General features: G+C 38.9%; 1 protein-coding gene across 1 annotated transcript in view; it reads right to left on the bottom strand.

Moving 5' to 3' along the window:
• Positions 1-16,598, bottom strand: part of HSF5 (heat shock transcription factor 5) — a 31,819-nt gene extending 15,221 nt beyond the window's left edge. The window contains exons 1-2 of the mRNA XM_045525659.1: positions 15,995-16,598; positions 10,004-10,378 (exon numbers count right to left, since the gene is read on the bottom strand). Coding sequence (XP_045381615.1) covers positions 10,004-10,378; positions 15,995-16,598 — 979 coding nt within the window. The remainder of the gene's footprint in view (positions 1-10,003; positions 10,379-15,994) is intronic.
• Between the last annotated feature and the right edge of the window lie 1,004 nt (positions 16,599-17,602).

Here is a 17,602-nt window from a genome sequence, read left to right as displayed (position 1 = left end):
CTGGAAAGAACTCCAAACTTCAAGAACTTCCTTTAGGCCGGGCGTGGTGGCTCACGCCTGTAATCCTAGCACTCTGGGAGGCTGAGGCGGGTGGATCGCTCGAGGTCAGGAGTTCGAGACCAGCCTGAACAAGAGTGAGACCCCGTCTCTACTAAAAATAGAAAGAAATTATATGGACAGCTAAAATATATATAGAAAAAATTAGCTAGGCATGGTGGCACATGCCTGTAGTCCCAGCTACTTGGGAGGCTGAGGCAGAAGGATCACTTGAGCCAAGGAGTTTGAGGTTGCTGTGAGCTAGGCTGATGCCACGGCACTCACGCCAACCCAGGCAACAGAGCGAGACTCTGCCTCAAAAAAAAAAAAAAAAAGAACTTCCTCTAACAAAATAATATTTAGTACAATTAGGTACTATTATTTATTCAAAACTAATTTTAAAAGTCTTTAAAAGAGCCTTGTCTATTTTTATAAGTGATTTCTTTAGCACATAAACATTTTGTTACCTTTCTAACCAAAGGTTTATTCTTATTAAAAGTAATTTCATTTTATTCAAAATATCAGAATATACTTGAAATTCCAAAATAATTGTTTTATTTACTTTAACAGTAACAACCAATTGGACAGGACAGTGTTTTAAAAGTATAAATATTCTCCAAATATTCTACCATTAAACAATGCATCCAGTAGAAATACATGTAAAAATGTTTTAATCATTTATACAAGTGGTTAGGAATGCAGATCCTAGAGCTAGACTGCCTGGCTTTGAAGCCCAGCTCCATTACTTAATAGTTATGCAATTTTGAGCATGGTTAATCTCTTTTGGCCTCAGTTTCTATATCCTATTAAAATAGGGATAATAATAGAACCTACTTAATATAGCAGTTGTGAGGAATGAGTGAACTAATATCCACCAAGAACTTAGAGTAGTACTGGCAGAAAGTAAGCAATTAATAAATGTTAGCTGCTATTATTCTAACTAAAGAAATACGCTTTCCAAATTTCCCTTTTGTAGTTAGAACATCATGAAAAGATTGAACTCTTTCAACTGGGATAGTTACACTTACAGATGCAGACTTAATAATAGGTTGAGTCTCCTCTTTTCCAGACAGAGAGATTCTCCAGTATGAATGAGAATCTGTTATAACATCACAACTTTGGATTAAACAGACGATGGTATATATTCAGTGCCTACCATGTTCCAGGCACAGTGGCAGATACTTTACATATATTGCCTTTATAAAATAAGTAAATTAACGCTCAGCAATATTAATTTGCCAAAAGTCACAAAGCTGGTAGTGACAGAGCTAGTAATCAAACTCCAAAGCACAAGTTCTATGATATACCATAGTACTTCCCCCTAAGTTTTCCTTCTTCCTGAAATGTAACATTTTAATTGTACTAGAACTCCACTTGTTGAATATCTCTAAAGGTGTCTTTATTATAAGGTGGCAACTTTCCCTTTTTATATCCACATTTTTAATATTCTGAGTGTGCTAATAAAATTACTAAATAATCTCATTCCTTAATCTTTGAAAGGAAATTAAGCTAAGAATTGTAAAAACTTAACTGAAATGTTTCCCTATTTCTTCATTATTGACTGAGTTTTAAAATGTCAGAAGTTCATAAAGGCATACTAAAAATAAATATTTTCTCATTGTATCATGTGCAATTTAAGGCATTAAATTTTGTACATAGAAAGAAAACTTGAAAGAATGCAAAGAATTCCAGTTCAGATATAAATATAAAGGTTGATATTTTCTGAATATGACTTTTTAAAAATGTCAGTGACTAAAAAAAGCTACATATTACTAAGATTGCCTCATAAAATTCAAGCTGTTGTTACTTCCAACATAGGTTAGGCAAACAGGTTTTTAAATTTGATCCTTTGGAGGTTATTCAAAAATATATAATTAAAATGTTTTGGATTTGAATTTGACTTCCCAAGGTATTTGAAAGCACAGATATCCTGGGAAATTAACTGAATCCAAATAGCTAAACACTGAGCAGGGTCGGCAGGGTTTGCTGAAACTGAAAAAAGTATACTTTTTTCCTCGAGTTGTAATAGTGATGGAAAACTCAGCCCCCTAGCGGTAGGAAAAGACATAGGCGCTGCAGGTTCATTCCATCAGAGTACCAAAATGCAGTGTTTCATTACAAATAAATCAATGAGGGGTGTTAGCTTTATTTTTCTGATATATCTATGTTCTGACTTCACTGGTTACACATTTTGAACAGCTGCTAAAATGTACTTTAATATAAATTTCTTGTACAAACCAAGAAACTACAACATGCAACAGAGAATATGTTAATATATATCTGACAGCTGATTTGGTATCTTACGAAACAGCAAAATAGTAAATGTTCTTTAAAGTGTCCAGCAACGAATGGAAAGTAGAAAGGCACCTGTATGAAGAAAAGGAGGACTCTAATAGATTATAATGCAAAAAGACTCCTCAATGGCTATTTCCTTACTAGCGCAGTCCTACTATGTATAGCCAACAAAATAGAACAAAGTATTAGCAAGTTCACTGAGTATGAAAAACCCAGGTATGGAAATCCAACTATGTGTTTAGCATATGACAAATTAATCTACTGTGCATGTGCATTATGAAAGCACTAACATTTATAAAACTGAATTTATCACTATATCCTATGGCACATTCATCTGCATAAAGATAATTTCAGTGTCTTTCCGAAGGCAGTGTTCACTTAAGAGATTAAATTGCAGGTAGAACCTGGGCACAGTGGCTCAAACCTGTACTCCCAGCAACAAGGGAGGCTGAGGCAGGAGCATCGCTTGAGCCCAGGAGTTCAAGACCAGCCTGAGCAACACAGCGAGACCCTGTCTCTAAAAAATATTTTTTACATTAGTGGGGAGTGGTGACATGTGCCTGTAGTCCCAGCTACTCAGGAGGCTGAGGTGGGAAGACTACTTGAGCCCAAGATTTTGAGGCTGTAGGAGCTATGATCACACCACTGCACTCTAGTTTGGGTGACAGTGAGACCTTGTCTCTAAAAAAAAAAAGAAAAGGTAATAAATAATAAAGAAATTGCATGTAGAAGTAAAAACTGCAAAGAACAGAATTCAGTTTCAGATATAAGAGTTGATAACACTTTCAAAAAATGTCTAAGTAATAAAAAACTTTAAAGCCAGAATTATTAAAAATTAGCACTCCTACTACAAGTGAGGCAAACAAGTTCATATACTTTACCCTATGCAGATAATTCAAATATAGAATTTAAATGTTTTGGGGCCAGGCATGGTGGCTCACACCTGAATCTTAGCATTCTGGGAGGCCAAGACAGGAGGATCACTTGAGCTCAGGAGTTTGAGACCATCCTCAGCAAGAGTGAGACCCCGTCTCTACTAAAAAGAGAAAGCAGCCAGACAACTAAAAATAGAAAAAATTAGCCTGGTATGGTGGTATATGCCTGGTATGGTGGTATATGCCTGTAGTCCCAGCTATATGCCTGTAGTCCCAGCCTGGGCAACAGAGCGAGGCTGTCTCAAAAGAATTTAAATGTTTTGGATCTGAATCTACTTCAGCATAGTACAGTGTCAACAGTGAGAAAATGCCTAATATTATAAAAACTCAAAAGGAAAAACATCATAACAGTAAATTTAATTTAAAGTTAACATCTATAACAACTAGACCCCTAGCACCTCCTCATTTATGGTGAGGTAGAGAAAAGGTCTTCTGAGTGTAAACCCAAAAGAAGTGAAAAGAGGCATTTGAAAAGATATTTGTACACCTACGTTCATTGTAGCAATATTCACAACTGCCAAAAGGTGGAAGCAATCCAATGTCCATCAATAGATGAATGGGTAAACAAAATGTGGTGCATACAATACAATGGAATATTATTCAGCCTTGAAAAGGGAGGGAATTTTGACATATGCTACGATATGGATAAAACTTGAAATCATTAAGCTAAATGAAATAAGTTGGTTACGAAAGGGCAAATATTGTATAATTCCTCATATGAGGTTCCTAGAATAGTCAAATTCGTGGAAACCAAAAGTAGATTAGAGATTACCAGGGGCTGACGGGAAGGGGGAATGAGAAGCTATTGCTTAACTTGTACAGAGTTTCATATGGGTGATGAAAAGTTTTGGAAATAGTGGTAATGGTTGCATAACATTGTGAATGTAATTAGTGCCAATGAATTATACATTTAAAAATAGTTAAAGTGGTAAATTTACATATTAAATACAGCATGATTTTTCAATTACATGAGATATTCAGTAAAATTCATAGAGACAGAAGGTAGAATGGCAGTTGCCAGGGGCAACCTCTCAACCTCAGGGGGAGGACAGAATGGGAAGTTAGCATTTAACAGGTACAGAGTTTCAATTGGGGAAGATGAAAAAATTCTGGAGATGGATGGTGGTGATGGTGAATGTCCTTAAAGCCACAGAACAATACAGTTAAAAATACTTAAAATGGTTAAGTTTTATATGATGTATATTTCACCACAATAAAAAAAGGCAAATATGATTGTGCTTAGTTTCTTCTGTTAGGTAAGAGAGCTTTCTGGTGCCAAGTCCTTCTTTTCCGTAAATACAAAATCTGGACTCTTCAGAGAAACTGACAATATAGGCTACCTGAGCATGAGAGGAACAACACTGAAAAGCTTTTATAATTCCATATTCTATATTTCTTTATGTAAATTATATAGGATTAGAAGCCTAAAGACCAAACATTTAGAATTTAAATGAAATTTAAAACAATAATAAGCAACCCTTTTTGCCCAAGGGTCAATTCAGAAAAAAATTAAATAATGATAGGGCTGGGTGGTGACTCACACCCAGTAATTCCAGCACTTTGCAAGGCTGAGGCTGGAGGATGGCTTGAGCCCAGGAATTCAAGCCTGGCCAATATAGCAAGACCCCACCTCTACAAAAATTTTAAAAAATTAGCCAGATACAGTGGCATGTGCCTGTAGTCGTAGCTACTCAGAAGGCTGGGGCAGGAGGATCCCTTGAGCCTAGGAGTTTGAGGTTACAGTGAGCTATGATTGTGCCACTGCACTCCAGCCTAGGCTGGAACAATAATAATAGTATATACTTTTTTAAATAAAAAATAAAAATATCATTTGTACCTTAGGGCAAAGCATATATTCTTAAAAATTTCTTTATTCAGCCATTAAAGAGTTAATACCTAGGGTAATCTAAAAGTTTTTAAAATATTTTATCCTTTACATGTAATTAGTGTTTAAATTTTACAAAGTTTATCCACATAAATGAATTTATTTAATTCCTGGCCCAAACTATTATGGCCACTTTATAGAAAGGGAAATTGAGGCTGAGTGACATGAAATAAGCCACTGAAGTTCATGTCCAATGATTAATGGCAAAGCTGAGATTAGAACTAGTTCATCCCATTCAATAAATTATTTACTAAGGACCCACTATGGCTCAGCACTATGCTAGGTGTAGGGGAATAAAGAAATGAATTAGAGGCAGCCCCACTCCCTGGAGCCCCCAAACTAAGCTCCCATTCTAGCAGCTGGACTGTATGTTCTCTCTGCTTGGACAAGCTGAGTTGATCACCCAGAGTAATTCCAATGCCACCAGCAGGACATAGGGTAGATCCCTCTGCCAACAGCCATCGTCTACCCTACCTGGGAATAATTAACTCTGGGGAAGAGATATATCAGAAAAAAATTGTCTCAAAAGAAAAACAAAACAGAAAAACAAAAGACCCTCTTTATGAGAGGCAGGTAGGCAGTGGAACACAGTGGCCAAAAGAACAGACTGTTGAGTCAGATTGCTTGGGTTTGTTTCCCAGCCTGCCACTTACTAGTTGTGCCTTAGTTTCTTCATCTATACAATGAGGATAATTACTATTTTATAAGATGGTTGTGAGGATTATATAGGTGAATATTTGAAAAGCACTCAGAAGAAGTGTCTGGTCATAGTGACTGCTATATAAGTATTTGTTAAATAAAATATGAGATGAAGGGCAGCTACAATTTGCTAATCACTGCTTTGAGTTCAAAACTTAACTTTGAAAAAAAGACAAAGTTGATTTTGATTCAATTCAGCATTATAACAGTAGTCAATGAAAAATAAGTCCTCAATGCAGGCCTCTATATAAATATGACTGTATGAACATTCTTAATGTATGTTTAAATACGTAGTAGAGAATAAGCAAAATATAAGGTATAAAATAAAGTTTTAGGCCAGACACTGTGGCTCATGCTTGTAACCCTAGCACTTTGGGAGGTTGAGGCAGGAGGATCACTGAAGCCCAGGAGTTCAAGACCAGCCAGGCAACATAGCGAGAACTCATCTCTATAAAAAAATACATAAGGCCGGGCGCGGTGGCTCACACCTGTAATCCTAGCACTCTGGGAGGCTCAGGCGGGTGGATCGCTCGAGGTCAGGAGTTCGAGACCAGCCCGAGCAAGAGGGAGACCCTGTCTCTACTAAAAAAAAAAATAGAAAGAAATTATCTGGCCAGCTAAAAATATATATAGGAAAAAAAAAATTAGCCAGGCATGGTGGCACATGCCTGTAGTCCCAGCTACTCGGGAGGCTGAGGCAGGAGGATTCCTTGAGCCCAGGAGTTTGAGGTTACTGTGAGCTAGGCTGACCCCAAGGCACTCACTCCAACCCGGGCAACAGAGCGAGACTGTCCAAAAAAAAAAAAAATAAATAAATAAAATGAAGTTTTTATAAAAGAGGGAAATTAAATTATAGCAGCACCTTGTGAAAATAACATCAGAGGAAAAAAGCTGAATTCTAGATAAGACAAGACTAAAAAGAGTCAAATAATACTAGATCTACAACATTTTGTCTTTGAAGGAGTGGTAAGAACAGAAAAAATTTCAATTAGCCAGGCAAGGAAAACTGACATTTCAAGGGAAGAAAAATAAATATAAAAAATATGATCCTATTTGTTGCTATACATAAGATACCTTATAATAATGAGTCATTTTATTAGTCTGATAGCAATTTTTAGTTTCAGTGTTTGGCTTTACTAGAGAAATTAATAATTTATGTGATATTACAAAATGTAAAATGTATTGGTTATACTTGAAGACCAGATCCAAGTTCATTTTTAACACAACTAATTTTTTAATGAAATTGGGTGTTGTTTTTAATTAAAATTTGACCTAAACCTCCAGGCACACAGTTCATTTTGAAAGGACTCAAATATAACCATTACTCCAAAATTAGTCCCTTTGTTATGACTTAGCTGAATTTGGAAGTGATTATTATCTTACTTCTGAGAATGATATTCTATTTAACTTTGGGAAAGTCATTTGTAATACTCTTCATAAATAGGTATTCACTAAATATTGGTTAAATTGCTCACTACTTTTTGTTTCCTTCACCCATAATTTGGAGCATTATGTATTTGTAGAGTATTTTTATGGCATTTTCTTCTCCATTGCTGGTCTTTTGTATTTAACAATGTAAGTTTTTATTTATATATTACAGTACTTCAGAATGTTCAAAGCAGTTTTGCCTACATTACATCATAGAACTACTCTATGTATTTGAAGTCACCATGAGATTTCTTATTCTCATAATCTCAGAAACCTTATAGTCATTTCAATTATCCATATTAAAGAAGACAGATAAAACAAAAATTCAGATAACACGAGATTCTATTTTATATGTGCTGTATACTATCAAAATATCAGCAGCACTTACTTGTTCTCTTTTTAATGTCTCTTTCCTATTCCTTACCTTGAACTCTTAGAGACAACTCTCAATTTATAAGTTTACATCAAGCTAAAATATCTTTAAAATCACATTTCTAAAATCAGAATTTAACAAATAGCATTTCTATAATAAATGAATGATATTAACTATTTGTATTGTTTTCTGGTGAATAATATATAAGTGCTTCTCATAAAATTTAGAACTAGGAGTTTCTATGAGGACTACTGGAACTTGGAATGTATTTTCCCATAGAAATCATATCATACAAGCTGGTTTAGCTCCTAAACCAGACTATAACCATCTACGCCTTAAGTACAGGACTAATAAGTGCTGTATTAATAGTAATATAGAACCCAACTACCTCATCTACTATTTCCAAAGGAAAATGTCTCCAAAATTCCAAATTTTGAAGGCCGGAGCACATTTCTACATCTCTTTGCTGCAGTCCTTCCAAATTTCAACTCCCCAGAAACTTCTGAGTCTTTAGTAGTTTGAGAAAAGGAAAGGAAAGGGAAACATCTACCGGTAAAAGGAGGGATGCAGGGGAATTATCCAGCTGGGCTACAGAATGGAAAGCAATTATAAGGACAGAGATTGCCTCTCTCTATATATATTCTATGCATACATGGAATGCAGCCAAAATCATAACTTAGATAGCAATGTTTAACTTGTTTATTAAGAACAGATTAAACGCTCCAGTAATAAAAATATGATCCTGTTTGTTGCTATATATAAGATAACTTACAAACATGAACTTAGTCATCTTATATTTTTAAAGATCACATAAATATTTTTGTTCTTCAAGTAGCTGCAAATCTGCAAAAATACTAGGCCTCAACCATTTTCTACATAAGATGGTAAAAAAAAGTTTTTAAATTTCTAATGGGCAAAATGATTAAAAATGCTAACTCATCCTTGCTCCATATAATTCTCTCCCCCTTTTTCTTCTCAACTCCATCCACCAAGAGTAGCAGCTCTAAAAATCTATAAAACTCAAGCTAAGTTAAACTCTGGTTTTAATATCATTAAACCTAAACGTTTTGGGAAAATAAAGCCATCCCTTTTACTGCTATATTTAGGTAGAATGCAATAAGGCAAAAGTACAAGTATATATTTGGATGTTAACAGCTAGAAAATAGTGAGTACAATTACAAATAGAACAGTCCCCAGATTCACAATTTTAAAATGGCAACAAATTATTTAATTCCCTTTTCTCATTTACATTCTTTCCACTTATTTTAGCTTTTGGTTTAGTACTGCCTGGGAGAAGTGGTCTAACAAAATACTTCCAGAGATTGCTTCCAGATTTACATAACTGAAAAAATTAAGGATTTGTTCTGTGAAGTTTGGATTCAATCAAGGGGCCACACCTGGGGACTCGGAGAGCCACATGAGGCCCCGAGGCCCCAGGTTCCCCACCCCTGATTCTTAATTCATAGGGCAAAGGAATGCCCCCTTTCTTCTCTCTCTGGTCTTTTCTGAAAGCTGACCCTTGTCTTGTTTCTATTGCCCCATTTCATCACTCTGTAAAAAGTATACTACATGATGAAACACATGGCACTGCTATGGTGTTTCTGTAAAAGAGAAAATACATTTGAGTGAAATGGTAAGACTATTATCTTGCAAAAAGATATTTACCAAAAAAAAAAAAACAAAAAAAAAACCACACACACATAACTTTTTCTCCCAAGAAACAAAACAGATGGTCACTATAAGGATTCTCAGTTAGTGAGGTGGGATCTACCAGCATGTCCTCAATGCCCTGGGTTGAGTTCCAGGTCAGTTGTCATTTCCTCTCTGCTACCACCCTGTTCTTAGTTGGCTGGGATTAACACTGTAGGGATACTACTGCTCACCACGTTTTTACTAAAGAATTTAATTTAGTTTTCAGAGAGTATGCTTTTTTATTAAACTTCATTCCTGAGATACCAAAATGATTTCAATGAGGTAATCTCACCTATAAAATTAAAAAAATATAAAGCGTATAATAGATATATAAATTTTTTAAAAAAACAAAACAAAAAAAGAGTTAAAACAAGGTTCTGGGGTACACTAAGTCTTAATTTTATAACTAGGGCATATTTTGAGGATACAAAACTTTTACCAAAAACAAACTTTTATGCACCAACAGAATTTTCACAACCCTTAAGAACACAATGAAATTTTATATATTTGTTAGAAATATGTCCTTCTAAGAAATCTTTGACATTCCTTACATGGATATTCCTACTATTTGTGTTTAAGTACACAGAGATTAAAATGCATTTAAAAATATAAATGCTCATTGTAAACTACCTTAATAGAAGCCAGTGAACTTTCTCATACCTGTTGGATAGTAGGCTTGGGAGTACTGCGCTGAGGGTGTGTAGTTACTGTATTTTTGGGAGGAGCTGACCATTGTTTGAGGACCTTGTTGAACGTGTACAGATGTGGCGCTGGGCTGCAGCGTATAGGTAACCTCAGTTGGAAACCTTTGCAGTACAGGAAATGGAACCCCTTTATCTGAAAAAGTGGGAGATGTGTCCACTTGTCCAGGGTGCATTCCAAGGGAGTTCTGCCATGTTCTAGAAGGAATCGGGGTCCGATCTAAACCTTTCAGAGGGAAAGTACTGTGGTTGTGGGATGAAGTTGATACGTAGGAGTAAGGAGACAAACTATCTCGCCGGAACGACCGGTGAAATTGTCCTACAGCCACTGGTCCTGCGTAAAAGAGGAAGAGCACGTTTACCAATTTTACATTACACTACCATAGTAAACTAAAGATCATAAAATATACTATGCTTCACTAATCAGCCATTTTTAACACAAGAAAAGTTTAGTTTTGGTAAAAACAAGTTCAGAATCCAGAATATGAGATTGCACATATAATGCTGAAAGAATAATCAAATAAATTTTTGTTTGGCTCTCAATGTGACTGTCTTAAGAGATGAAGTGCCCAAACTCTGGCATTAAATCACATATTCAATGTTGCAAGCCATTTGTAGACGATTCACCCATCTTACCTTTTACCTCAATTGACTGACAGATTTTTCCAATGCATAAGCTACTCCCTAGAAATTTTCCAATCTTTCAAACCATTTAAAAACATTAATAATAGGCCTGAAAATAAGCATTCCACATAAAATAAAAAAAATAAGTGTGGAACATAGAATTATAACACAAACCAAAAAGAGATACAATGTTCTTTCCTCCCTTTCAATTTATTTTAAAATGATAATCTTTATAGAAAAGTCAGGCCTGAAAAGTTGACTTAGTTCTCTTCTTCATTCCTTAAAACAATCAATCATTTTCCGTGGTCTTTTTTGTCTTAAGAGTCTCTCTACTACTGTGTCTTCCCAGATATCAGTGGTTCTCAAACATTGCTCTTTACATTTGAATCACCTGGAGAGTTTGTTAAAAATCCACATATCCAGGCCCAGAGATTATGATAGTTGCTTTCTCTTATCGAGCTAGCAAGGTAGAAAGGAGTACAAAGTGGAGATAAGAAAGAGCGAAAAAGGGAAATAGTACGTAATGAGGAAAGGAAAAATAAAAATATTGCAGGACTTATTTTATAGATTATGATTCTTAAACATACACAAAGCTAGCCTAATTTATTCCTAAAGAGAGTTTTATGTATTAAGTTATGCGAGGCCAGCACGGTGGTTCATGCCTGTAATCCCAGCACTTTGGGGATCCAAAGTGGAAGGATGGCTTGAGCCCAGGAGTGCGAGACCAGCCTAGGCAACACAGAGAGACCCTATCTCTACAAAAATAAAAATAAAAAAAATTAGGCAGGCATGGTCACACCTGCCCATAGTATTAGCTACTTGGGAGGCTGAGGTGGGAGGATCGCTTGAGCCCAGGAATTCAAGGCTGCAGTGAGCCATGATTGCACCACTGCACTTCAGCCTGGGTGACAGAGCAAGAACCTGTCTCTAAAAAAATAAATAAATAAAATTATTTATTTATTTTTTGAGACAGAGTCTCACTCTTTTGCCCTGGCTAGAGTGCCGTGGCGTCAGCCTAGCTCACAGCAACTTCAAACTCCTGGGCTTAAGTGATCCTACTGCCTCAGCCTCCCCAGTAGCTGGGACTACAGGCATGCGCCACCATGCCCGGCTAATTTTTTTTTTCTATATATATTTTTTTAGTTGTCCAGATAATTTATTTCTATTTTTAGCAGAGACGGGGTCTCGCTCAGGCTGGTCTCGAACTCCTGACCTTGAGCGATCCACCCACCTCAGCCTCCCTGAGTGCTAGGATTACAGGCGTGAGCTACCGCGCCCGGCCAATAAAATTTTTTAAAAAACAAATTATGTGGTTCACAAATTCCTTTCAACTTATTAAACTAATCTGTAAAACAAGGAAAACCTAATTTATGTGCTGTTCAAGTGTTAAACTACGTATTGAAAGACAGCCCTCGAGTATCTGCTTTTCCAAATTAGATTGCAAATCCCTTCCACCTGTTGCACATACACATTCTATTTGTTGTGTTTAATTTCCTTTAAAGAATAAAGCATTAATGCCAAAAATAAATATGTACACACATACAAACGATAAATTCTGAAGTCATGGAAATTAAGAGTTCTTTAATGGGGAAAAAAATCCTACTTTGGAAGGTTGAATGCATGCAAATGACAGGCCTCTTAAAACTACTTTTCCTTTTTCCTTTAAAGCACAAAAAATAGTTTTTATGCTACTTGACTTGCAATTCCATACGTACACACACTTTGAATTCACTACTGACAATCCCTGGTTTCCTAAAGAAACTTTTTTTTGCTCTTCGCAACAGGTGTTTCCGAGTGTCAAAACTACTCACTGCTTGATTTCTCCTTGGATGCTTCATATGCCAAAACTACATATTGCCTACGATGTGCAATAATAGCTCACTAGTCCTTCGTCTGCTCTCTTTAGGGATAAGCTATTGCTGAATTTTCAGACTGTCAATAATATAAGCAAGTAATTAAAAATTATCTCCCTTGACTCAAATTCTGGCTTATATCTGAATTAAAAGATAAATTCTACTTCTATCACGATAAACTCTGAGTAATGGCCAATTATCTATATTAGATGCTGCTAAAATTAGAACACTGTCAGGATTACAACAGTATTCCTTTAAGCCTGTTTTCTAAAGAATTAAACATGTTCAGCTCTTATTTATTCTTCTGTTAAGGATTATCTCACAGGGCTCTATGTGACCAACTTTACAGAGCATCATCTTATGTCTTCAGAACATTTTATTTTATTTTTTGAGGCAGAGTCTTGCCCTGATGCCCTGGCTAGAGTGCAGTAGTGTCATCATAGCTCACAGCAACCTCAAACTCCTGGGCTCAAGCTATCCTCCTGCCTCAGCCTCCCCAGTAGCTGGGACTATAGGCGTGCATTACCATGCCCGACTAATTTTTCTATTTTTAGTAGAGACATGGTCTCACTCTTGCTCAGGCTGGTCTTGAACTCCTGACCTCAAGCGACTCTCCCGCGTCAGCCTCCCAGAGTGCTAGGCTTACAGGCATGAGCCACCCAGTCATCTTCAGACATCTTTAAGATATATTTGGCAAAATTTGAATCCAGAATTCTGGAAATGTAGAGCAGGATGGATGGAATCAAATTCGAACTAATCATTCCCAGAAGAACCCCAAAACTTGCCTCTTGAGAGCTTGGTATGCTCAGGCAAAGACAGATTATCTACTTCTCAGACTTGTTACTTAGTTTAGAATGTTTTAACAAATATGGTAAAATAAACTGCCACCAAAAACAAAATAACAAAAGTAAACCAAAAAAAGAGGAAAAACATGTGCTCTTTATACTTCTTATCAAGTCTATTCTTGAAAGGTGAGCAAGACCTTTGGCCCAGTGGATTAGGTCATAAAACAGAGGATTCTGTTGTAAAAGAGATAGAAGTATTCAAACCATAAACTGAAGTGGAACAACAGAAAACAAAATGGAAACTAAGAAGTAGCAGCGAGGCTGGGTACCGTGGCTCATGCCTGTAATCCTAGCGCTTTGGGAGGATCACTGGTGGCCAGGAGTTTGTGGCTGCAGTGAGCTTGCAACACTGCACTCCAGCTCTGGGCAACAGAGTGAGACCCCGTCTCTAAAAAAGGGAAAAAGAAGAAGAAGAAGTAGCAGCCTAGTCAGGAATGTAACCAAGGCAAGATTCGAGTAGAATAAAAATTAGGAAAAATAGAAGAGCAAAAAGACTTAGAACATAGAATGAGAACAAAGCAATACTGTGCCAGTATTCTTGAACTTGTAGCAGAATTACATTCCACCTGAACTAGTAACACAATACCCTAGTCAACCAAGTCTATGGTGCAGACAATCCACACCTGACATACCTTCTGCACATACCAACAGGTAGAAAGGTAGAAACCAGAAATGCATGAAAACAATAACCTAGGTATATATGGATTGAAATATTACCTATATTAAAAAAGCATCAATTAAATTTTATGTTTTTTAACAAACAGTAATCTTTAAAATGCTGACCAACTGAACTATAAATGCATAAAATCAGATTCTAGATAGCTCAAGTGTTTGTTTCAATTAAAATGGATTCTACCCATAGAATACAACTGGGTTTAAGATAGGCGAGGGAAAAAGATCAGAAAAGAGAAAAAAGTGAGCAAAAGTTGGTTTTTATGTGTGTACATATGTATGTTTTTTTCTTTGAAATGGTTATCCCATTTCTCCCCAAAACACATTTTCCAGTCTTTTCTCCTTATACCCATCAAAAACACAACCTGAAAAAAAAAAAAACAAACCATGTCAGAGATTCTGCCAAACGTATGCAACAGTACTATCTCCATTGCCTTTCTCCATACTATTCCCTGCCAAAATCAAGGGAAATCACATGGAAGTACCTTAATATTCTTTTAGAATTCCTTTAGAACATTCCTGTGCCATTGCTATTTTTCAACTTGTTACTAGAACTCTAAACTAGTCTCTTACCTTCCAAACTCCACAGACACACAACCTAGTCCCTTACCTTCTAAATTCCAAATGAACAAAGTACTATGTCATTCATAACCATGGATCTAGGATAAATTGAACATAATGGGTTTTTTTTTGCATATCTAAATTTTTTCCATAACTCAAAAATAACCCAGACTTCTTTATGTTAAATCTATGTTAACATGTTGGCGATGTTTCTATTACTCTCCTAGTTGAAAATAAAGAATTAATTCTTATTATTAAATCCTGTTGCTTTCTTGGTATACTGCTTTATATCGTGAACTCATTAAACAGGGAAAGGCAATATTGCCACCTTCACCTTTTTGGAAGAGGGGGAAAGAGCATCAGAAATCAAGTCCATAAAATAATGTACTATCACAGAAGGTTTCTGAGCTTTTGCTAAATACATATTTACACAAAGTTTTTTCCATACTGCAAGACTGTAGCTAACAGTGAAAAATTCAAGAGCTGTAAATATGAGCTTTCTAAAATTCTTTTTAACTAAAACTTGACAGCTGAAAACCATTATTGCCTTATGTTTGTGTAACCATAACACCTTAAGGAAGCACCAAGCTCTAATTAGCTACAATCAAAGAAACGCTTAGCCAATTCATTCTACATAGAAACAGTATCTTATAAATGAATCTATTATTATGTTTTTGCTCTTAAGATATATAATGTCCACCATTCAACACATCACTTGGAACCTTAAATTTGATTACCGTCGTAACACTTCTAAGATTTCTTAGATGTGTCAATAGGTGGAAGGTGGCATGCCTCTTCAAGGGCAAACCCACTCAAGGCACCGTTTCCGAAACTTTCCCTTAGTTAGTATAATGTTCTAAGTTTTCTTGGTTGAAACTTTTTTCCTTGCCGCCTTAACCAGTAGAGTGACTCTGTTCTTCCCTTTGAAGCAAAGGAGACCCTTCTGTGTTTCTTTCAGACCCAGTGCTTCAAGTAAGGGCCTGAACATTATTCTAGATGTTCAAAGCGGAGAGCCTGGGTCTCGGGAAGGTAAATGTCTATGGGGGGTTGCAAGCAGGTAAACTCTTAGGGTTCAAACTCTCGGGTGTTCAACTCTTGGGAAGAGTTGAAAGCAAGCCTGAAGCAGAGGTCCCTTTTGCTGCTAGTGGACTCAGAAGGGGCTAAATGCTTACGGACTCTTTCCAGAGGAGGCACTGGGGGCCACGGGCCGCGGGTGCTAGTGAGAATCTCGAGGTGGTGGGACCTACAGTCTCCGAGAGCACAGCGGAATGTGCGTCCCGGGCGCATTTCGGACACCTCCAAGGTGAGGTTGGGCGAACATGTGCCCCGAAGTGGCGGTTGCTCCCTGACGCCCATGTGCCCTGCGGTAAGCGAGGGCCGAGGCGCCGGACTCACCGTGCGGTTCTGGCCGGGGTCCAGCGGGCGGCACTGGCGGCTCCTGCTGCTGCAGCGGGGAGGTGGAGGCCGAGGCCGAGGCCGAGGCGGAGGCCGACGTGATGAGGAGCCTCTGGAAGCGGTTGGGCGGGCGGCAGGGCACCTCCAGGCCGGCCGCCAGCTTGGCCTTATTGGCGCTGGTGAGCCTCTTAAGGTGCACGAGCAGCTGCGGCTGGTCGCGGCGGAAGTGCGGGCTGTGGAAGTGGTGGAGCGGCCCGTCGCCCGCCGGCCCGCCGCCCGCCGGCCCCGGCCCGGGCCCCGCCGCGCCCGGCCCGCCCAGCACCACCTTGCGGAAGCCGTAGAGGTTGAGCTGGCGGATGAAGCTGGTGAAGTTGGTGGTTTTGAAGAGCTCGGGCTCGGCTCCCGCGGCCCCGGCTCCCGCGGCCCCGGCGCCGGCCCCGGGCGGGCTGAGCAGCTCGGCCTCGAAGAGCGGCTGGTCGATGAGCAGCCCCTCGCCGCGGCCGTCCCAGCGGATGGAGCGGTAGCGGGGGCTGTTCACCAACCGCCACAGCTTGGCGGGGAAGTTGTTGGGGTTGATGGGGGTGGAGAGCAGCGCCTCCTCCATCGCCCCCGCCCGGGCCCTGGGCCTCGCCCCGCCGAGCCTGGCTCTCCCACCCCGTTCTCGATCCCCCTGGCCTTCGCTTCGCCCTGCCCCCTCCTGCCAGCGCCGGGCCACCGAGGACCGGGACCGTTGGCGCACGAGTCCCCGCTGCGCCTTGCAGCGCGGCCAATGGGGCCTCGAGTTCCCGCCGCGCGGCTGGACGCGGCGCGAGCCGGCCCTGCCCCCCGGCGGCCGCGCAGCCCCGCCGGCCACAGCCCGGGGCGGGGGCGCGGGCAGAGAGCCGCGTTCCCTGGGTGTCCCCAACCTTAAGGCGGGGAAGTTCCCTGGGTGTCCCCAACCTTAAGGCGGGGAAGGCTGCCCACCGGGGAGTTCTAAGCCCTTCAAAGAAAGAAGCCCAGTTATCTACCGTGGAACACGAAGGTTCAAGATTCCTGTATTTCACCACCGCCTGAGTGCGGGATTTGGAATGCAGAAAGCGTGCCTTAGGCAATGCGCAGTGGGTCATTCTGGAGAACAAAGGGCCTAACCCTGTAATCTCTGCTAACAGTTGAATTGCTCCGCTCTCCAAATAAAACTGGTGGTGGTGGAGGTACAATATCTTGGGTCAACAAATTCACCTTTTAGGTAGTAGCATTTTATATGTTTTAAAATACACTCTTTTAAGCCAAAATTTTGCTTAGGACAAGTTACTCAAGGTTAGATGAGAATGAGATGCCTAGGAGAAGGGAATCATGAGACTGTAAGTACAGTCCCGTGTGCTTGCTCAACCTGATGGTGACATTTTAGACATTAAAGAGAAGTAAACCTCACCTGAGACGGGACGGAATTCTACAGAATCCATAAAAATAGATCCTACCCAATCAATAAATAAGAATATAACAAGAGCTGTGCTGATTAAACAAGAGGGGTCTATTTAAAAAATGGAAATTGTTGGGAGGAAGGGGTATAAAGTTTTAGTCTTTTCTCATGGTCAAAGGAACAATGAGTATTAAAACTTTTCTTAGAAA

The sequence above is a fragment of the Lemur catta genome, chromosome 15 (assembly GCF_020740605.2).
Source record: "Lemur catta isolate mLemCat1 chromosome 15, mLemCat1.pri, whole genome shotgun sequence".
Lineage (NCBI taxonomy): Eukaryota > Metazoa > Chordata > Mammalia > Primates > Lemuridae > Lemur > Lemur catta.
The sequence above is the reverse complement of the archived record's forward strand: the minus strand, read 5'-3'. Positions and strand labels throughout refer to the sequence as shown.